Raw genomic sequence first — 20,038 nt, 5'->3', positions numbered from 1 at the left:
AGCACAATCTTCTTGCCAAATTAGTGGTATTAATGAGCTCCCATTTTTAACTATTAATGCCTTCCTATAGAGAAGAATTACACTTAGTGCAGTAACACATTGTAAATGTTTGAAACTAAAGCTTATCGACTCCTTATTACAGCTGTTTGTTGTTTAATTTAGTCTGGTGCTACTCTGGTACAGGGGAACCCTAACTTGAACTTACCTTATCTTCCAAAATGTATATATATTTTGTTCTTTTTCTTTAAAGTAGATTATGTAATAAAAATTCATGTCTGAGTGTTAAAAATAGAACTCAATTCTGCTTATGCTGTGATATGTATAAGGAAGTAAATCCTCCCGTGCAATGGCCTGGTGGGATAGCAGATAGGGGCTTTCTTAGCCAAAGATCAGAGGAGGGAAATAGTTTCCATTTACTCCTGTGAATACAGATATTATCTTTCAGGACTTGAAAGACATTGACAGGAGATGGATGATGGAATGACTTTCTTTTTTTTGCCTGAGCCACATAGAAAAACTTGCATTGCCACTCTGCTGCATGAATAAATTGTTATCTCAAAACCTGAGTAGCTTAGAAGCACCAAAGTGACTCAAAACAACCCATCGATGACATCCAAATAGTCATGTTTGTAAGTAAATATAATTCACACATCTAGAATAAACTGAAGATCAATTATTTTCAGTCTTGGAGGACTGTGTAAAAACTGGTTTAAAAAGATACCGAGTACAATTTGAAGTGATGCTGTCAGGTTAAACAGCTGGGGTCTCTCTTCCTGTCCTATGTGCAAATTCATGATCGTTTGAATGGAGTTGTTACTCTGGCGCAAGTAAAATGACTCTAGCCATTTTCTAGCATATGCAAATACTGAACCGAACAGATTTTAAATTTGCACTGGTTGGGAAGCAGAGGAATTCTGTAACTTCAGTGAAGTTAGTCTGAATTTATACTAACATAAAAGGAGGACCTTGGTCTCTTATCTTCCCCAAAGTATGCTCTGCAGCATTTTAGTGTTCCTCAGGAATTAACAGAAATGTCAGTCATGCTTTAGCAGAGTCTAAAAATACCTTCTACTTAAACGGATTGTCACAGAAATACTGAAAATGTAAAAGGACACACAACTGTGATTTTTATAGTTAGGTGCAAGGCCACGCTCACATGTGAAGAGTCTCTCTTGAAAAGTGATGTTCTAATCAAAACAAAATACAGTTTATTATCCTTGAGACTACGTTAATGCTCTTTAACATAGACACTACGTAAATAAAAGATGGGATTGAAAAACATTTTGTAAGTGATTCGTGTGTGTGAATAGCTTAGATGTCCGTGGCCAGAGTCGGAGCCCCTAAATAAGGTCCAAACTGCCTCTGACTGAGCAGCCAAAATTGCCAGTAGTTTCTACAAGTCTTGGTTGTTGTGATCATGAGGTGGCATTGGTGGAACATGAAATTACTTAAAATAATTTTGCATTAGATTCTGTGTGAAAGCTGGGTAGTGTCTGCTTGAAGTGCTACGCTGTCTACTTACAACACATATAAGAAGAATCAGAATGTAATATATCATCTCTCTCATCATGGAAAGCTTGGGATCTATTGTGTGCTCCTGCTGTGAGCATCAGCAAGTTTCCCTGCCCTCCACCAGAACATAACCTAGAGAGAGTTTACACTATTCTGCCATGAAATAATATGAATGTTTTCTTGGGTACATTGCTAAAAATATTTATTAGGAGGGGAGAAGTGTCCATTTTGTTTGCAAAATTTCTATTATAAAAATCGTTTAAACAATATTTTTGGCTCTGGATACGGTCATGGATATCTTTACATAATTAGGTGCTAATTAGTCTCTTTAAGATTGCTTCAATTATTTCATCTCATTTAGTGTTTGCTTGTGTCACTTTTTTTGCTTGTGAATGTGAATTATAAAACTCTTCAGATACACATCTAGTACATGCTAAGATCTTCAAGCACTCTGCATATTTAGTATAAAATCAGAAAGGAAACAAAATGTTCAAATTTCTGCTGTGTCCCTATTCCTCTTCAAGGAGACTTGAAGTTCTCTGTTCGTCTCTTCAACAGTCAAGCGGCTCTCTTAGTGTTCTTACAGGCTTTCCGCTACAAAATCATACCAACAGAAGGGCCCTGCCGAGATCCTCAGATCTGCGGTACTCGCCGATGGTTTGGCATTTAACAGGGGGTGTCCTGGTTAGCTGAAATAGTTTTCGTCCTGGTGCGGGCAACCTCCCACCGGCCTCCTCACCCCAAGAAGCTGTGAAACCAGCGTTCCCTCATCCTTCTGCCTTGGGATGGGATCTCAGGCGGGCGGCTTTCTGTAACGGCATGTGGAGCTCACAGGCCGCTACCCTCAGGGACTGCCTCCCTCTCCAGGCCTCCTCTCCTCCCTGCCGTGGCGTGGCGATGCTCAGCGGCCCCCAGGGCAGCGGACACCCCCTGGCCTCTGGCCGTGCCCCTCTCCTCGCATCCCAAGTGGAAGCCATGCACCACCCCACGATTAAAAGGTTTGTTGCTTTCCTGTCAATTTAAACGTGCTGGATATCGAGGCCAACATTTTGAGCTGCGCACCCTTGGTGCAAATAAGATTAACCAGAGATCGACACCTGTGAACACTTAAGGGTATAGCCGCCATGTTCAGTCTCGTTAAACTAATGAATTAAGTCTGCAAGGCTATATACCTGATGTCTTCATTTTCAGCCACTGGCACCTTCATTCCGTATGCCTAATAATTATTTTTCACGATTTGCAACGCACATCTCCAGGCCATTTTTTTTTTTTCTGGACGTTTATGCAACTAGTTTTCCAGGCCGTTTTCCTGCAATTAGTTTAATGAACTTTGCTTGGGAGTCGCTATGCGATTACCGGCCGTTCCCTGCTCGGGCTGCCAATTTTACCCGTTGCCTACAGGTTCCGTGGCGGCGGCGCGGGGCCAGCAGGCTGTGGTGCCGCCAGCCCAGAGCGGCGAGCTGTGAGACGCCCGGTCCCCCCCTGTCCCCCTTGTCCCCCCCTGTCCCCCTTGTCCCCCCCCCGTCCCCTCCAGCAGCCCCCGGACGGATCCAGCGGCGGCGGCGGGGCTGCTCAGCGCCGCGCCCGGCTTTGCAGCGGGCGCATTTCTCCTCCGTGTCGGCAGGGTTCAGTGGCTCGTTTCGCACAGCCGGCGAGGGAAGGCGGCTGGCTCTCGAGCCGCACCTCCCGCCTCGCAGGCTTCCCCTCCCCGCCGCGCAGGGACCCCTCGGCCTGCACACCGAGGCTCCGAGCCTCGCCGGCGGCGGCTGAGGCGGAGGGGGGGGGGGGGGGAGGCGAGGGCGGCCGTGCCCGGCCCCGCCGCTCGGCGGTACCCGCCCGGGGCCGGCCCGCAGCGGGAGGGCTGCCGGCCGCCTGCCCGCCTCTCCGCGCCCGGCGGAGCGAACCACTGCGGCTGGCCCGGGAGGTGAGGCACCTGTCAGCGGCCGTGCCGAGCCGAGCCGAGCCGTGCCAGGCGGAGGGGGGCGGGCGGGCGGCTGCGGCGGGGCGCGGCGGCTTCTCCTCCCCCGCTCCGCGGCGGTGCCCCGGCCGCCTGCAATGGCGTTGAGGCGCCGCGGCCGTTGCCGGCTGCTGTCAGCCGCCGTTCTCCGCAGAGCCGCCGGAGGAGGAGGAGCGGGGGCAGCGGCCGGGTAAGGCGGCGGGGGAGCCCCTGGCACCGGGCTTTTGTTCCCCGGGGCCCCCGCCGCAAGGTGCTGCCGCCGCGGGAGGGGAGGGGGTGTGGGTGTCGGGGGGGCTCCGGTGCCGTGCCCTCGGCTGAAGTTGGCTTCCCGCAGCCATCGGCGCGGGGGTGGGCGGCGGGGAAATGGACGGCGAGGAGACGGAGCCCGGCAGGCACCGGGGGGGGGGCTCCGGGAGGCTCCGGGGAGCGGCCCCTGCGAGCCCCCCGGCAGCGGGAGCGGCCCCGACCCCAGCCCCCTTCCTGCGGCTCCTCCTCGGGCCCGTCGAGGGGCAGCTTCGTGCGGCCGGACCTCCGTCCGTCTGCGGGCACTGCGGGCGGGGATGCGAAGTTCGGGTGCAGCTCCCCGGGCCGTTTTTTGGGGAGCAGCCTCTCGGAGCGCCTCGCCTTCGATGGCATTTCTACCATTTCCCTGAGAGAGCTGGGGCCGGCTCGCGGCGCCGCGGGGAAGCAGAGCCGTCGCGTTTGCGCGAATTACTTCGTACCGGTTGATGGCACGTATTGCCATGGTTATTCGTAAGTAACTCAGGCGTTTGGGATTTTTAATTTTTTGGAGGAATTCGGTAACGGAAGTAGCGTTTCCATATTGCCTTAGCTTGTGTGCCCGTGGCTCCGTACTTCTTTGTGAGCCCTCCGCTGCCGAGCGATGCCCCAGCCTGCAAATTTCTCAGCAATCAGCGTGCAGAAGTTTGGGCTGACGAGTCTCCACGTGTTGGTGTAGTGTGAGATTTGTGTTTTTTCCACTTCTTTTGTAAATCTGTCGGATAACTGCAAAGGGAAATCACGGCTTAGATTTAGGGAAGTGCAAGTACGTGACAATTCAGAGAACCCTGCTTTCTATTGCAGGTTGAGTCTGCTGGTGCTCTCCAAAGTCCTCGCTCGTGCTGCCCTGTCGCAACTGGCTGCGTGTGCTTAGATACCTGCCTCCAGAGCTTCTCTCGAGGATGGCCCCGCTGCAGGGCACTGCCTCCTAAGAAAAACCCTTCCCAAGCAGGATCTCGGTTGTAGCAGATGACTGAGAGCGGCACCGCAGAAACTATGTAAGCTGGTTTTGCAGCCCTGAAGTAAACATGATGAAAACGGAGTCTTCAGGAGAGAGATCAACCCTCCGGAGTGCCTCTCCTCACAGGAATGCTTACAGGACTGAGTTCCAGGCACTGAAAAGCACCTTTGACAAACCGAAATCAGATGGAGACCAAAAAACGAAAGAGGAAGGAGAGGCCTCTCAGAGCAGGGGAAGGAAATATGGCTCAAATGTCAATAGGATTAAGAACTTGTTTATGCAGATGGGCATGGAGCCCACTGAGAGTGCTGGAGTTGCCCCCAAAACCAGGGGGAAGGGTGGCCCTCCATCGCCTCAGAGACGAATCAGGCCCAAAGAATTTGTAGAAAAAACAGACGGTTCAATTGTAAAATTAGAATCTTCTGTTTCGGAAAGGATTAGTAGGTTTGATACTATCCATGATGGTCCTTCTTATTCCAAGTTTACCGAAACTCGGAAGATGTTTGAGCGAAACGCTCACGAAATGGGCCACTCCAATCGCTATTCCCCAAAGAAAGAGAAAGCGGCGTCCAACGAGCTTGCGGATGAGTGGTGCAGCTCTAAGTCTCACAGGGGCAGCACCGATTCCCTGGACAGCCTGAGCCCCAGGACAGAGACCGTCTCCCCAACTGTGAGTCAGCTCAGCGCCGTTTTTGAGAACGCTGACGCACACAACGTAATCGTTTTAGAAAAGGCAGAGAACAACGAAGAGTACTCCGTAACTGGTCACTACCCCCTAAACCTCTCCTCCACTGTCGCGAATATCTCCTCCCCTGTTGCAAACCTGGAGGGCTTCAGTCCTCTGAAAGATGCCAGCACGTGGTCTCCGCCAGCCAAACAGGCTGCAGGCCCCATGTCTGTTGAGCACTCTCAGCAGAATAGCACGCCGTCAGCACCGAGACAGAAGGTGTCTACAGGCACTCCGTCAGGTTCAAAAACAACTGAAGAAGTAAAAAAGAATACAGAAGCAAGTGCTGACCTTGTTGAGAGCTCCGTGGTAAGTCAACAGGAGTCGGTACTTGACAGCGAAAGATGTGTGGACAGTTCTGCGAGGAGTAAGTCAAAAACAGAGGCAGAAATTCCATTGCGACCAAAGGAACAGTCAGAACGCGCAGAGGGTATCGCTGATAGACCCGAAGCTGCAGAAGCACCGAGAAATTTAGTTTCAGATTTAGCAACAGATGCTGTTTCAGATGCCACCGAGACCCATTATGATGATGCAAGTGAAAAAGAAGTGCATGAAGATGTGAATAATTTTCAGAGTTCCCATGTGTACATGCACTCTGACTACAATGTGTATAGGGTACGATCGAGGTATAATTCGGACTGGGGAGAGACAGGTACTGAACAGGATGATCAGGATGACAGTGACGAAAATAACTGTTACGAACCTGATATGGAATACTCTGAAATTAATGGATTGCCAGATGAAGATGAAATCCCAGCCAACAGAAAAATACAGTTTAGCCGTGCTCCGATTAAGGTAAACTTTCCTACATTCTTTTCCTGCGGTTTGGTTGATTTTCAGACACAGCTTTATGTGAAGTACGCTTTGACAGTTGAATTTGGCTCTGAAAAGATTGCAGAGGATCTCTTGGTATATGGTTTTATTACAGTCAGCCAGCGAGCATAATCTTAAATGAAGTAAGGAAGCTGAGCTCTGATGAGCTTGTGTCATTTCCTAGGCTACTTGATGGCTGACTGAGCTCACAGAAATTGAGAATGACAGCGAGGCTTACGGACTCTGAGAATTTTAACGTGCACGTTTTGACTTACACGACTGAACTATAATCACACGGCGAAGCACAGAAGGGGGTATTTGGTGGCCTTTGTGCTGGTTGTTGTGTTTTTCTCATCTGAAATTGTGCCTTCTTTAGATCAGATGGCTTTTCTTCAGCTCTCCTCAGATGTTCTTTAAAGTCACTGTGTTTAAACACTGCGTCATGAAATGTAGTGTACTGTTGTAGAGTGGCTCTCCCTCACTGGCAGAGGGCTGTTACTGTCCTTTCTGAATTGCTCTCGTCTTTTCTAGTAGCATCTTCACTCTTTTAAACTTTACTAAACCCTTATTTATGTATATTTAGTATATGTCAGTGCAAGTGAGAGGCTACAGAAAGGTAAAAGTCACTTGGTTAAAATACCTGGCTGGGTTTGTGGCAAAGTTCTTTTTTCTTTCTTTTTAAGTACCTTGAAATTACGGCTAAGAATGTAGACTGTCATGGGTATTTTCAGCTAGGAGGGAATACCTAGCTGTGCTTTGTTATACCAGCATTTGACTACTGAGTCTCAGGGATCTCTTATAGAAGCATTTTATTTCCAAGCGGTGCAAATGGTCTCAAGTGCACAATGCAAAAACAGAGTCATTTTTCCAGAAATGGCTTTTGAAAGAGCCAGATATGGTGGAGTACTTGAAATGTACACATTGTTAAATTTAAAATCTTTGATTCAAACGTAATTTATTGTTATTGTGTGGCTTTATTAATGAAAATTGTTAAATCAGCTAACAAGTATTACTGCTGAACATGAAGGAATGTGATTTGCAAAGTCTGCTTTTACACCATCTGTGGTTTGTGTTAGGGTAAAGTATATATGTTTGCATTTGGAAATCTTAATCTGAATGAATTAACCAGGTTTCCACATTTGTTTATTGGGGGGGGGAGGGGGTGGAAGAAGGTGAATGGCCTTGTGTTCTTGGAGCTTGTAAAATACCATTTTTTACACTGAAACAAAATATTCAGAGCCAAGATAATGGATTTTTTTTGTTGTTGTTGTTAGTATTTTATTCAGGCTTGTGTCATTCACCAAAAATTCAAACAGTGTTTGTGCTCCCTCTGGATTATTCGAGTAATTAAACTAGTCTGTTTTCTTTAAATTTTTTGGAGATGAAGTAGAGAAAACTTGTATTACAAAGGATTATGGAAGTTCCCCCCTCCTTCCCCTTCCCCCTCAGGCTGTCCGAACAGACAAGATGACGTTTCTGCTTCTGAAAAGTTTATCAATCATGCACAGAAAATTGCTTTATAATATTTATCACAGTTCCATAATATAAGAATTCAGAAAGCAACTACACTGATATTATTCTTGAGCTGTTAAGAAATTTTGCTTTTCCTGTTCTGAAAGAGCTAACAGTGGTGTTGCTGCTTTGGTATATTACTGTGGCCTGTCTGAATTATGCTGTCATGCTCAAGTGTTACAAGAATATTCTCTTTTTATTTAGATAAAACACTTTTCTTCTTGAGATCTTCATGTGATGTTTATTTCATGTTATGTGTTATCAAGTGATAATAACAGTCCATCCGGAAAAAGCTCTAAAAGTCATTTGTTGAAGTAATGAAAGAGCCCATTTGTCATGGCTTTTGGAATAGAGCGTTCTTAACGAGCTTACCCAAAGTAAAAGAATCATTTCTTTAATTATTTTAGCATCTTCATTGTAGATAGCAGGAAAACAGAATAAAAGCTGCATTTAGAGAGAAGAGTGTGGAAGAGGTTGGGAGGTCCCCATGCGAGTGCTTTTTGTCCCGGGCGCCGCAGACACGTGCAATCCGCTGGGCACGTGGGGAAAGCAGAAGTGAGACCTCGAGGAAGGCTCGCGCTAAGAGGAAGAAGTGCAGCAGAAGCTGTGGAAAGTGACAAGCTGCTTGCCTAGCCTTCCCCCTCTCCTCCTGCGCTCCGCGACTCCCTTGGCCGCAGCATCACTGCGGGCAGGGACCTGGGGAAGGGCAGCTGGGGAAAACCCTGGGGGTCTTCGGGAGCTTGTGATCCTCTGGGATCCCGCATCGCCTCTTTGACAGCCTTGCTGATTCAGCACACTGCTAGGAGGTCAACACCCACCTTTGATAAGCAGTTTCTGTCCAGCAAATACGTGTCAGTGGTCAGTGCGCTGAGCAAGGGAGACTTGTGTTCTGTCCCCTCTCGCACTTCTGGCATACAAATTTAGCAAACCACTCTCTTCAGCTGCCCAGTGCATGGAAATGATGCTCGCTAGCCAAAGAGACGGTAACTGTGTAAGAATTTTTCCGTTCTTGACAACCTAATGTGTTACTGTGCATAATGTCTTTTGTTAATACTTTTCTTAGAAGTTGTCTTATGCATAGTATAACTGAGAGAGAAGAAAACACAAAGCAACTTAGGAGTATTTTCTAAACTGTTGAAAACCAATTTGCCTTTGTTAAAATAAAGCAATTTGTGCTCAACTACTCTGCTACACAGCGGTATTATAAGTCCAATCCAAACTTGAGATGTTTAGTGCGAATTTCACGGTATTGTTCCTCCTCTCTCCTTCTGCAGGTGAGCTCTGAAATAATTAACAAAATTGGCATTTGAATTTGTATCCTGTGAAATGAGTGGGTAGTGAGTGCCACTCAAGGGTCTCAACAGCATAAACGTCTTTAAATCGGTGATGGTTGAACTATTTTTTTCGAGGGAATTTTCAGGTAGATGTTTAAGAAAGAAATGGGAAGAGCGCTAGGATGGAAGAGCAAGGAGATTCTGTTACCGCTTAGGGGAAGCCTTTTGTCCTTTTAGTGGAGATGCTTTGGACTACGAGAGGTATTGAAATATAGTCAAGAGGACGAACAACTAGCATTTTATTTATCACATTGATCAAGACTGAATTCTGCTTATTGCCTGAGCAGGAAACTTATTTAGAAACTTGCTGTGAAGAGAAGCGCTCAAGCCAGTAACCGTTGACAATTCTGCGCTGTTGGAGCCTGTAATTTCCCTGTCATGGATCCTGTGCTCCATGGGCCGTTTACTCTGCTCTAGGACTGTGCGTTACGGTTGCTGATCTTGTCTGTGTCGGGGTAGGTGGCTGCCCAAGGGTCATGGCAGGCTTGGGGAATTTCTTGGTATTTGGAGTGTCGCATCACTGACGTGAGCGGTTGTGCACCTCCGGGGAGCTTAAGTCAGCTCCACACCAGTCCATTAAAAAAGTCTACAAGGACCCAAGGATTGGTGTTCTTAGTGGGAGTCGGCATGAGTGTGTGCGTTGCTAACATGGTACGTGTGTGTTGATAGTCTGTTGAGTGCTTATGCGGTGATACACTGACCCATCCTCCTGTTTGTTTTTGGTGTCTGCTCAGTGGTATGACTGAAACTCCAAGTGGAAGAGGTGAAAATGATACCTAAGTGTGATGAGAAAAAATACAATCAAATGTGTTTTTTTTTTTTCAGGATGCTTTTCTTTGAAGACAAAAACAGAAATTCTGTGGTTTATTAGTCTTTTGTTGGGTTTTGCAGAGTTGCCTGGGGTTTGGCTCTAAAGAATCACAGAATCATTGAGGTTGGACTTGATGATCGTGGAGATCTCTTCCAGCTATTAACCGAGCACTGCCAAGTCCACCACTAAACCATGTCCCTTAGCACCATATCCACATGTCTTTTAAATACCTCCGGGGATGGTGACTCTACCACTTCCCTGGGCAGCCTGCTCCAATGCCTCACAACCCTTTCAGTAAAGAAATTTTCCCTAATATCCAACCTAAAACTCCCCTGGTGCAACTTGAGGCCATTTTCTCTAGTCCTGTGGCTTCTTGCTTGGGAGAAGAGACTGACTCCCACCTCATTACAGCCTCCTTTCAGGTAGTTGTAGAGAGCAATAAGGTCTCCCTCTTCTCCAGACTAAACAACCCCAGTTCCCTCAGCCACTCCTCACAGGACTTGTGCTCCAGGCCCTTCACCAGCTTCGTAGCCCGTCTCTGGACACAAAATTTGCTGCTTCCCAGACTTTGCAGGCTAATTGAGCAGGTTTGGCCAGCAGTGCACAATTCATTACCTTATCTCTTTCCACACTTTAGCACATGGGAATGTAATAATTGTCCAAATCATAGACCTTTATGAGCCATCCTTCCTCTGTCCTGGATGGGATTAAGGTGTAAGATAAATGCTCACCTTTCTTCCCCCAAGTCTGGTATCTTGGTAGCTGATGGCTACATCTTCAGTTAGTGCCCTCTTTCTGGCACGAGATACGTGTTGAACCATTTAAAGCTGTTTGGAGAAATTGGTCTCTGCTGTTGACCCCCCTTGTGCAAGTTTCTGCTGCTCTGACTTTGTCCTGCCCGGCCGAAGGGCTTGGGGAGGGCAACTTGTGGTGGGACAAGGGGCCTCCCAAGGTGGGAGGGAGGCCAAGAGGAATGGAAGGGATACAGCAGATGTCTCCTCCATGCTAGGGCTAGTTTTATACAAAAGGGTTGTAATCACTTGGGTCTGTGCTTCATAGCTTCTTTCTCTCTTCTGTGGTGCAAGGTGAGTATGGCATTTCAGTTTTCCAGATTGTGTTTTGTTCACATTTTCTTCAGGAATCTGAATTCGTGCTTCTCTCTTTTTTTCAAGTGAGCCTTTGAAGAGGTTTTCCAAGAAGTGCCATGGCCGTAATTTAGTGTAAAGTATAAATGACAGTTGTATTTACTGGAGTTGTCTTGAAATTTCTTAGGAACTATACGCTGTTTTTTTTCTTATTTAAAAATCAGTTGAAGGAGTAAATTTTTCCTATAGCTATTCCCCATTTCTCTCATTAAAACATATTCAGGTTTGTGAATTGTGGTGAAGAATGAGTCTGAAACAGTTTGACACTATAATTACTTTGGAAATCATTACTCTCCAAAATATTATTATTCTTTGTCTAATAAACATCACAATAAGGTATGCTGAAAACATTTTCAAGTTTCAGTGTTGAAAAAGGAAATACTTCTTGGCTGATTCAACATTTAGTATGGTATTTACCCATGGTTGTTACGATGCTGATGAATTGTTTTGGATCAGGAAGTCATACGTCAGAGTTAACCTGTCCACAAGCATTTTACGGTCCCAGGCTCCGGTCTTTCTCATGCTTCTATGCATATTTCAATTAAGTGAATATGGAGGTGAATTTGGATGATCTCCACATCTCCTTCCAGCCTTAGTGAGCCTATGATTCTCTAAATGAAGTAGTCCTGGCATGAGTTAGGGCACTTCTGGGAGGTGGATGTCAAAGACAGCACTTGCAGAAGGATCTGCAGGCTATGTTATATTTAAAATGAGTACAGAATCTGAGAAATTCATCTATTTTTGAGTGGGTTGCTTAAGAATCTTTACAGATAAATAAAGATGTGTAGCTTCCTTCTGAAATCACTGAAAGGGTATTGCTCTTTCCTTAAATTTGCTTCTCCACTCTAGCTCCTGTGTCCATGCTTCGGTTACAGCATTAGGAGAGGAAGGTGGTTTTGGCTGAAGCATGAGACTAGGAATTAAATAGCCTTAGGCTCTGGCGCTGATTTCTCCTGTAATAATGAATAAGTCACTGAACCTTTATGCTGGTATTTGAGCTCTGTAAAATGGACAGCAAGATGTTTAGCAACTCTATTAATCCCCATTTGTAAAGTAGTTTTAGATAATGAGCTATTGTTTGGGTAGCTTGAGCTATGTATATTCTGCCACATAACATGAATTTATGCATTTTTTCAGGCATAGGGAACTCTACAGAGTAGTAATACAATAGGTTGTATTGTATTGTAATCAGAGGTTGTGATGTTAACTTTCATTATTTTTAAAAGTTAACAATTTAAAACTTCTTTGTGCTGGTGGTACAATATAAAGAGCATTTCTGGGACCTGGCTTTATATTTCAATTACACTTGTTATGAAAAATCTTGGCAGAACCTTTATTATTTTTTGTCAGGGAAAGGAACAATAAATATTTTCCTGTAAATACTAAGCATTCAAAGACTGGATGCTCTCAGGTGAAGAACAACAAGGAAGGGATAAGGCATTCCAGCACAAGTTGCTGTTTTAGGTATTAAAAGGTAAGTCTCTCCTACATGGTTATCTCATATGTGAAGTGCATTATTGAGGTGGGGTTGTATGCTTTCACATGGTAACTTCAGGTGCAGACAAGTCTTCTTATATTAAATATTCAGGAAATTATATTGGAATACAGTAAATAGAATAAAGCTATTATTCTAGCACAATATATTGTGGAGAGTTTAATTTCACTACTAGGTCTAGGGACCGGTTATTCCTGGATGCATTGTTCACACACAGTTGCTGAACTAAACACAAATAAGGTTCCTTAGAACTTGGGTTTGTAATCATTGGGACATTCGAGAAGAGCCGTTTGTAGAAACCGAGTTTGCGCTGAGTGGTTGGTTGAATGAATCAGAGGTTTACGTGGTTTAAATTTAAAGGGGTTTCCAATTAAAGGTTTTGTATTTCAGAAATGCAGACTGAGAAGCCATAGGGAAATAGATTGAAATTAGGTGAAACAAAGAGATAAGGGAACTAACGGTGGGGTTCTTGGAACCTCCTTGATTCAGAATTAGAAAAACTGTATTTGGATTTGCATCCCAGGAAAAGGCAGAGTACACGAGCAGAAGAATCATGGACCGTACTAAAAGAAAAGTCAGCCAAGGAGAATATCAGAAGCTAGCCAAGAATTTGCAAGGAGTGGCAAAAGTGGTTGTTCGAAAAAATGAAAGAGAGTTCAGAAGTTTTAAAGGGTGAATAAGATCTTGCCAGAAATCAAGCTGAGTTTGACCTTGTAAAGGAATATAATCCAAGTAGTGGAAAGCTTTTTATCCATTAAATACAAAACAAGACAGGAAGCGGGGCATCATGCAGTAAGCAGGAGGTTATGATTAGAGCTATCATCCCCAGTTTATATTAACGTTTTGCCTTCATTTTTGATGCAGTTGGTCACGTTGAACGTAGGGTCACGATTAAGAGTGAAATAAGTGTGTACGGGGGGAAACTCTGACAGTGGAAATTCTTCGAGTGAAACGAAGATGAAATCTCAAAGTTCCCAGTGCTCAGGTTTGATGGGGGCTGGAAGGAGGAAGTTGTGTTTCAGAAAGTCTTGTAGCAAACATTTCAAAACACACAGAACTAACAGCACTATCAAAATAGAGATGGTAATTTAACTGCAAAAGAGCAAATGCAGCAGCTGTTTTTCAGAACATAGAGTAGTAGAGGTGGATCTGGCAGCTTGAAAATTATTAATCTTTTTTTTTTCTATAGCAAAGCAATAGAAGAAACTTTAAAAAGAATAATTGAAGTCAGGGAGGCAAATGGAAAAATGGAATACATGTGGATGGATTTATGAGAGGTAGCATATGTCAGACTAAATTAGTATCTGCCTTTGATGAGATGGAAGACCTTGTTAAAAATTTCAGTAGTTCTCTTTTCGAAGTGGGAGCATGCTAATGACACTTGCTCATGGCAGCAAGTGGGGAAGCCTACCATTGCATAGAAGGATTGCAGTAAAATACGGGTGACTGGGAAGGCTTGAGTTGTGGAGGTGGATTTATGGGCTAAGAAGTTTCACAGCAAACTCCCTCATTTGTAGGGAGAGAGCTCAGGAGAAAGCCACCCTGCGACTCGTTCGCGCAGAATGACAGCGGCAACCCGCAGCGTAATGCAGCTGTGAGGAAGGGAAATGGCATTCTAGATACGTGAAGCAACATATTTTGGTAGCGGTAGGGAACTTCTGAAAGTCTTTTTATAACTCACTAAGGAGACTTCATCAGGACTGTGCTGAATTTTGCTTCAGACGAGCGAGTTTGCAGCAGAGCTGCAGCAACTCGCTGCTCTTAATCTTTCTTTTTCTTGGTGAGTTCCATCATAAAACAGGGGGCTTAATAAATTTATCTTGCTCACTGAGGGATGGCAAAGTCTTGAAAAAGAGCATAATTGCATCTCTGGTATATTCATAAAGAAAAAGCACCTGAGGGCTAAGTGGCAGCGTTCCCCTTTTAAGGTGGGATTGAGCATTTTCCAAGTAGGATTAAAGCATTGTAATGGCAGGCAATGACACAGACAATTTCCTTCTCTTTTCCTATTCTCCTAATGGGCTATTGTATTGTCTAACAGTGTCTATTAATTCTGTTGGGGGATGGAATTGCCTTCAGTGCTGTTGAATTTGCAGGCCACGAATAATCTGTTAAAAAAGTACCTGCCACTCCTGCAGTTAAACGGTACAAAACGATACCTGTTGTTCTCCGGTGTCCTTCTCATAGGGAAAGTATCCTAGTGAGAGCAGAAGCTAATTTTGCTCACCAGAACTGATTCAGGGGACCTGTCAGCCCGCCCGGGTATTTCCATATGATAAAGTCAGGGTAAGGGGTGAATGTGGAATTTAGCTCTTACGAGAGGTTTGCCTTGTGTTATCACACATGCAGCAGTGCTTTTTAGTCTGTGCACATCTGTAACTTTTTTATGTTCCTCTCTGCAGTTTCCATCTACCTCATTATTCAGTGCATGATCTCAAGGGCATAAGATGCCGGTTCTCGTTGAGAGGATATCTTTTAATATTCTGACTGTGCTGCATGTAGGCCTAGTGCCTTTTAGTTGATAACATTCCTGTATTATGCATTTAGTATTCACATTATTTGTTTAAAGGCAGTGAGCTATAGAGGCTCTTAAAAGTCATACTATCAAATTCCGTCTAAGTCATCTAGATCGTGGCCTCCATGGTAAAAGAACCTCTCAAGGTTTTATCCAGCTTGTAATCACCTTCACATCTTTATAAGTCTGCAGTCATTTTTAAGATTGACATATTCAGATATTGACATATTTCGATTCTCTAGGTATGTGGATTCTGACATATTCAAGTATTCTACTGATAGCTCTGCCTGCCTAGAAGCCAGAGATACCTGTTTGTTAATGTCAGTGTGGGTAATTGTCCAGTAGACTTTATTGTGCATGGACTTCTTAAACAAAATACTTAGAATATTTTAATACTGTATAAGGGCAAACCAGGGAAAAGTCTTGATTCTGGAGATTTTGGGCACTCTAGGGAAAAAAAACAGTAGTTATAAGCTGGTATTTTAGAAATGTGGCAAAGTGTACTAATGAAACCAAGAATGTTTCAGTATGGTGTTGAAGACCATGAGGCTACCAGACCACACAGCTTTTTATTCATCTTTGCCCACCTTTTTCCTTTGGAGTAGTTGCTCAGTTTTATCCCCTCTATTAACCCGGAAAGCTACCTAAAAACTGCCTTCTTGATATTTTGCACATTGCTTTCGTGTCAATATTTAAGATGTGGGGAGGGGGAAATCCCCTTAAACTGAGTTGTAATTTTTTTTTTCTTCTCTCCTTATGGCCAGTAAAGTAGTTTCCAACATTAGTAGCTGTAGGTCCAAAATGACTACCAGAAGTTACTGTCTGTAAGTACCAGTGCGTGACACAGTCATTACCAGTAAGTCTTGACCATTAAAATGGAGAAGACACACATGACCAACGTGATAATCTTGTACTATGAAATGACTGGCTTGGTAGATGAGGGGAGAGCATTGGAGCTTGTCTGCTTTCAATTCAGGAAGGCTTATGACAGAACATCCTTGTGGAGAAGCTGATGAACTGTGGGCTGGGTGAGCAAACAGGAGGTAGGTTGAAAATTGTCAGCATGGAGAAGTTGGCTGATGGGAACCTCATGAAGGGCCAAGATCATCTGCACCTGGGGAGGGAGGAACAACCCCAGTCACCAGGACATGCTGGGGGCTGCCTGGCTGGAGAGCAGCTTTGCAGAAGAGGACCAGGGGGTCCTGGTGGACACCAACCAGTGTGACCTAGTGCCAGCAGGTTGAGGGAGGTGATCCTTCTCCTCAGCTGAGCCTCGGTGAGGCCTCATTGGGTGTGCTGGGCTTCTTAGTGCAAGAGAGACATGGACACACTGCAGAGTCCAATGCAGGGCCGCTCGGATGGTGAATGGGCTGGAGCATCTCACCTTTGAGGAATGGCTAAGAGAGCCAGGACTGTTGAGCCTGGAGAAGAGAAAGCTCAGGGGGATCATCACTCCAGTGTGTAATACCTGAAGTGAGGTGCAAAGAGGATGGAGCCAGGCTCTTTTCATGGTGCCCAGTGACAGAGGCAGTGGGCACAACCTGAAACACAGGAGGTTCCCCTGAGCATCAGGAAGCACGTGTGTGCTGTGTGGGTGACCGAGCACTGGCACAGGTTGCCCAGAGAGGCTGTGGGGTCTGCTCCTTGGAGATCTTCAGAAGCTGCCTGGACGTGGGCTTGGGCAGCCTGCTCTGGGTGGCCAACCCTTGGCCTGTTGCCCAGGGGGTCAGACCAGGTGGCCTCCACAGGTCTCTTCCATCCTCAGCTACCCTGTGGTTAAGGCTTCATTTACATCAGAAAAGTAAGTATGTTCCTGATAGTGACCTCTGGCAAAGGAAGCAGCTGAATTGCATCCAAGATTAATTCTTTAAAGTTTGTCATTTGTAAAATACGGTAAATGACTCCTCATCTATCACATTATGACTTGTCTTGGTGGTGGGACTTGATAGGTCAGGCTGATGGTTGGACTGATGATCTTGAAGGTCTTTTCCAGTCTAGATGATTCTCCGTTTCAGTAAGAATCCATGGTTTTGGAAATCCAAAGGTGATGCAGCAGTTCCTGTATGACTTTCACTGCTTGTAATAGTTACTTTTGTTTAAACATTCATGAATATTTTAACAGGACCTCATTGAATACAGCTTTAATTGTTATCTGTAATTATGTTACCTGTAATTATGGTGGAGTGGGGTCAGATAAATTTCGGGGATGAAGAGGTTTCTTATGTTTTTTCCTTCCTGTAAATGTCATAAACATTTAGGTAGGGAAGTCCTGGCTTGTTTTTTGAGTTGTCTTCAAACTTTATCCCTTCTTTTTCACTGTTGATAATTTGTATTTTAATTGCTAATTAGTCTCACTATTAAATATTGTAGAATTATATGGCAGATGGTGCTTCATTCTAGAACATGGCCACAATATTGAATTTTTCTGGACTTCAAACAATTATGAAGTATCTAGAAGATGCAGCATTTTGCCACTTTACAAAAAAAAGCAAAGGGAAGAACTGCAGCTCTGTTGATTTGACAGCATACAGGATGTCACCTTAGTTGGTGACACAAGTTGGATGACATCCTTGTGCATATATACATGTATTACCCCTAACAGACAGTGGGTTTAGGTTAAGGATTATTCGTAGCCTTTTAGTATTTCCTGTTAACAAGAACTTAGACACAGCAATGTTTCCTGTTTGTCAACCAAAGTAACTGTCTAAAAAAAGGGTTCGAAGATGGGTTTATTTTGTAAATACTTTGGTGTATAGGATGAACAGAATGACCTAAGTTTATAAGTAATATTTAACAATACAAAAAGATTTGGGAAATGTTTAAAAAAGTACTGTTAGTTCAATATTTATGACTTAGAAGAGACATTCGAAAGAACCTGAAGAAAAATAAAACTGTTGATGGGTAATGTTCATTTGCAGCAGAGGCAAAGCCTGCTGACATTTTACACGTGCCAGTAGCCTAAATACGTGTTCCTCTCACTGCCTGTCCCTCAGCTGTGTTAGCTCTGTTGAGAATTAGAGCAAGAATGCTCAGGTGTGGTCATGTACTCAAAAGCTGTGGTTAAATTGGTAAATAATTCTGCTCTGTGCTGTACAGCTTCACTACAATTGCAAAATTACTTAGTAAAATGTATTGAGTTGCTAACGTTTTCGAGTTTACCTACGAAATCCTTCCAATAATGATGGAAAAGGCATTTTGCTAATTTCATCAAGTTCAAGATCTCCCAGTAAGTTGGTATCACTGGACATGACTGATGGCAATTTAGAAAAAAATGTGAGAGATTAGTGGGATTTTTTTTCGAGTTGCATTTTGAATAAAGGGATTAAAACAGAAAGACAGGACTATAGAGTAAATTGTTCTTTATACTTCCGGCTTAAAAGTTGATCTTTTAAAGCAGGTCTCTTGTGCTCATAGATGATTTTTGTTATTTATTTTATTTGCATAGTCCAAAGGAACTTGTGTCTCTCTAAGCTCTGGAGAATGCTTGTTATTAATCCATGCCGTTTACCAGCGCATCAGTAGTCCCGTGGTACAGCACTATCTGAAAAACGAAATTGAACCTTTCTTTACCGCTTTGCCTCAATTGACTTCCTGATGTTATCTGAGCATTGCAGCCTGCTTTTTTTTTTTAAAAAAAAAAAAAGAAAATTTGGTCGCTGGTTGTCTTCTCTTTCTTTCTTTCTTTCTTTTTTCCCCCCCTTCCCTATATTGATTCTGGGTATTTGCCAGGCTGTGGTTATTATTGTTGATGGCCTAAGACATCGTTTCAGTTTTTATTCTCTGTTACCTTGTTTTCCAGGGCTACATACTTGACATTTTGCATTACATTCTTTTTTAACTATCAGTTCATGAATTTTTGTCATTGTTTTACATAGAGCAAAGTCACTGGAAAGACTGAAGAATTTTCCGTGGTGCCTTTTATGTTTTCTCTTACTGAGTTTATTTTGGTAAAGCATTGTCTGTGGATTTCTGTGTGTGATTTCTTTATCTTCTGTTAGTGATATGTGTGTTGTTGTTTTTCCATGGAAGCGGTTGTTAATCAGAAAAGATTCCTGTGTCTGTTTCCATTTTGTTCAGGTTTAAAGTGAAAAAAATATTCTTTTGAATTTTGTAGACTGTATGTCTGTTCTGCCTGTAACAGGTCAGCAGTACCGCATTTTGCATCTGTCTCTGCTCAGCTGCTCAAGGCAGTTCTGGTGTGCTCTCAGGAATGCACTTGAACCGATTAATTAATATTTGCTGATTTATTAACTGGAAGTTACTTTCTTTTGTGGGAGAATGTTCATTAAAATACTGCAGCTTGTATAACTGCTGTGATTTTGTCTCACGCTGTATTTTTTGGAATGACAATACAAATGATCTAGATGAGCATGAAAACATTTATATGTCAGATTTAACTTGCTAAGCTTTGTAAATGCAAAGCAGCTTCATTCATTCTCAGTTTGCTCATGTCCTCATTCACTTTATCTCCTAACTTCACATCGGCATCACACTTTGTTTTACTCAATCATAACACTTTATGTAAATCCTTTCTATGTCTTTATTTTGTTATCATTTTATACCAAGATCCTAATTCATCCTCTTTGTAAGAGATATGGCTCTAAAATATATTTTATATTACCTTAAAGTATATTATCAGGTTTATCTGCATAAAAGTGTTTCAGTGAGTGAGAAACTAATTAGAAAGCAATGGACATAAGAAATACATGGAATTTCCACTTTATTGTTGACTGGGACCCAAGAAGAAGGAGACAAAGGGATGAGGTGAATGGCTTTGTGGCTGGTGCCACGCTCAGGGTTTTGCCCTCTACAACTCTGGGCATGCTGACACCAGGTGAGGCACACCTGAGCAGATGGGGCAAGAGTGTTCTGGACGGTAAGCTGGCTGGCCTCGTTAGCAGAGCTTTAAACGAGATTCAGTGAGGGAAGGCGATGTGCTTCTGAGTGACAGAGAAGAGCCAGGGAACACCAACACTT

At 43.9% G+C, this 20,038-nt stretch overlaps 1 protein-coding gene across 12 annotated transcripts in view; it reads left to right on the top strand.

Moving 5' to 3' along the window:
• PPP1R9A (protein phosphatase 1 regulatory subunit 9A) overlaps positions 1-20,038 on the top strand; it is a 160,891-nt gene that overhangs the window by 6,905 nt on the left and 133,948 nt on the right. The window contains exons 1-2 of one of the 12 annotated variants that reach the window (XM_083822451.1): positions 1,715-3,436; positions 4,553-6,231. In XM_083822451.1, coding sequence (XP_083678577.1) covers positions 4,777-6,231 — 1,455 coding nt within the window. In that variant the 5' untranslated portion in view covers positions 1,715-3,436; positions 4,553-4,776. Of the gene's footprint in view, positions 1-1,714; positions 3,437-3,480; positions 3,720-3,774; positions 4,223-4,552; positions 6,232-20,038 lie in introns of those variants that run through there. The other 11 variants (XM_083822457.1, XM_083822452.1, XR_014578993.1 and 8 more) reach the window with 11 other exon arrangements.

The sequence above is a fragment of the Anser anser genome (genome assembly GCF_964211835.1).
Source record: "Anser anser genome assembly, chromosome: 2".
NCBI classification, from domain to species: Eukaryota; Metazoa; Chordata; class Aves; order Anseriformes; family Anatidae; genus Anser; species Anser anser.
The sequence above is the reverse complement of the archived record's forward strand: the minus strand, read 5'-3'. Positions and strand labels throughout refer to the sequence as shown.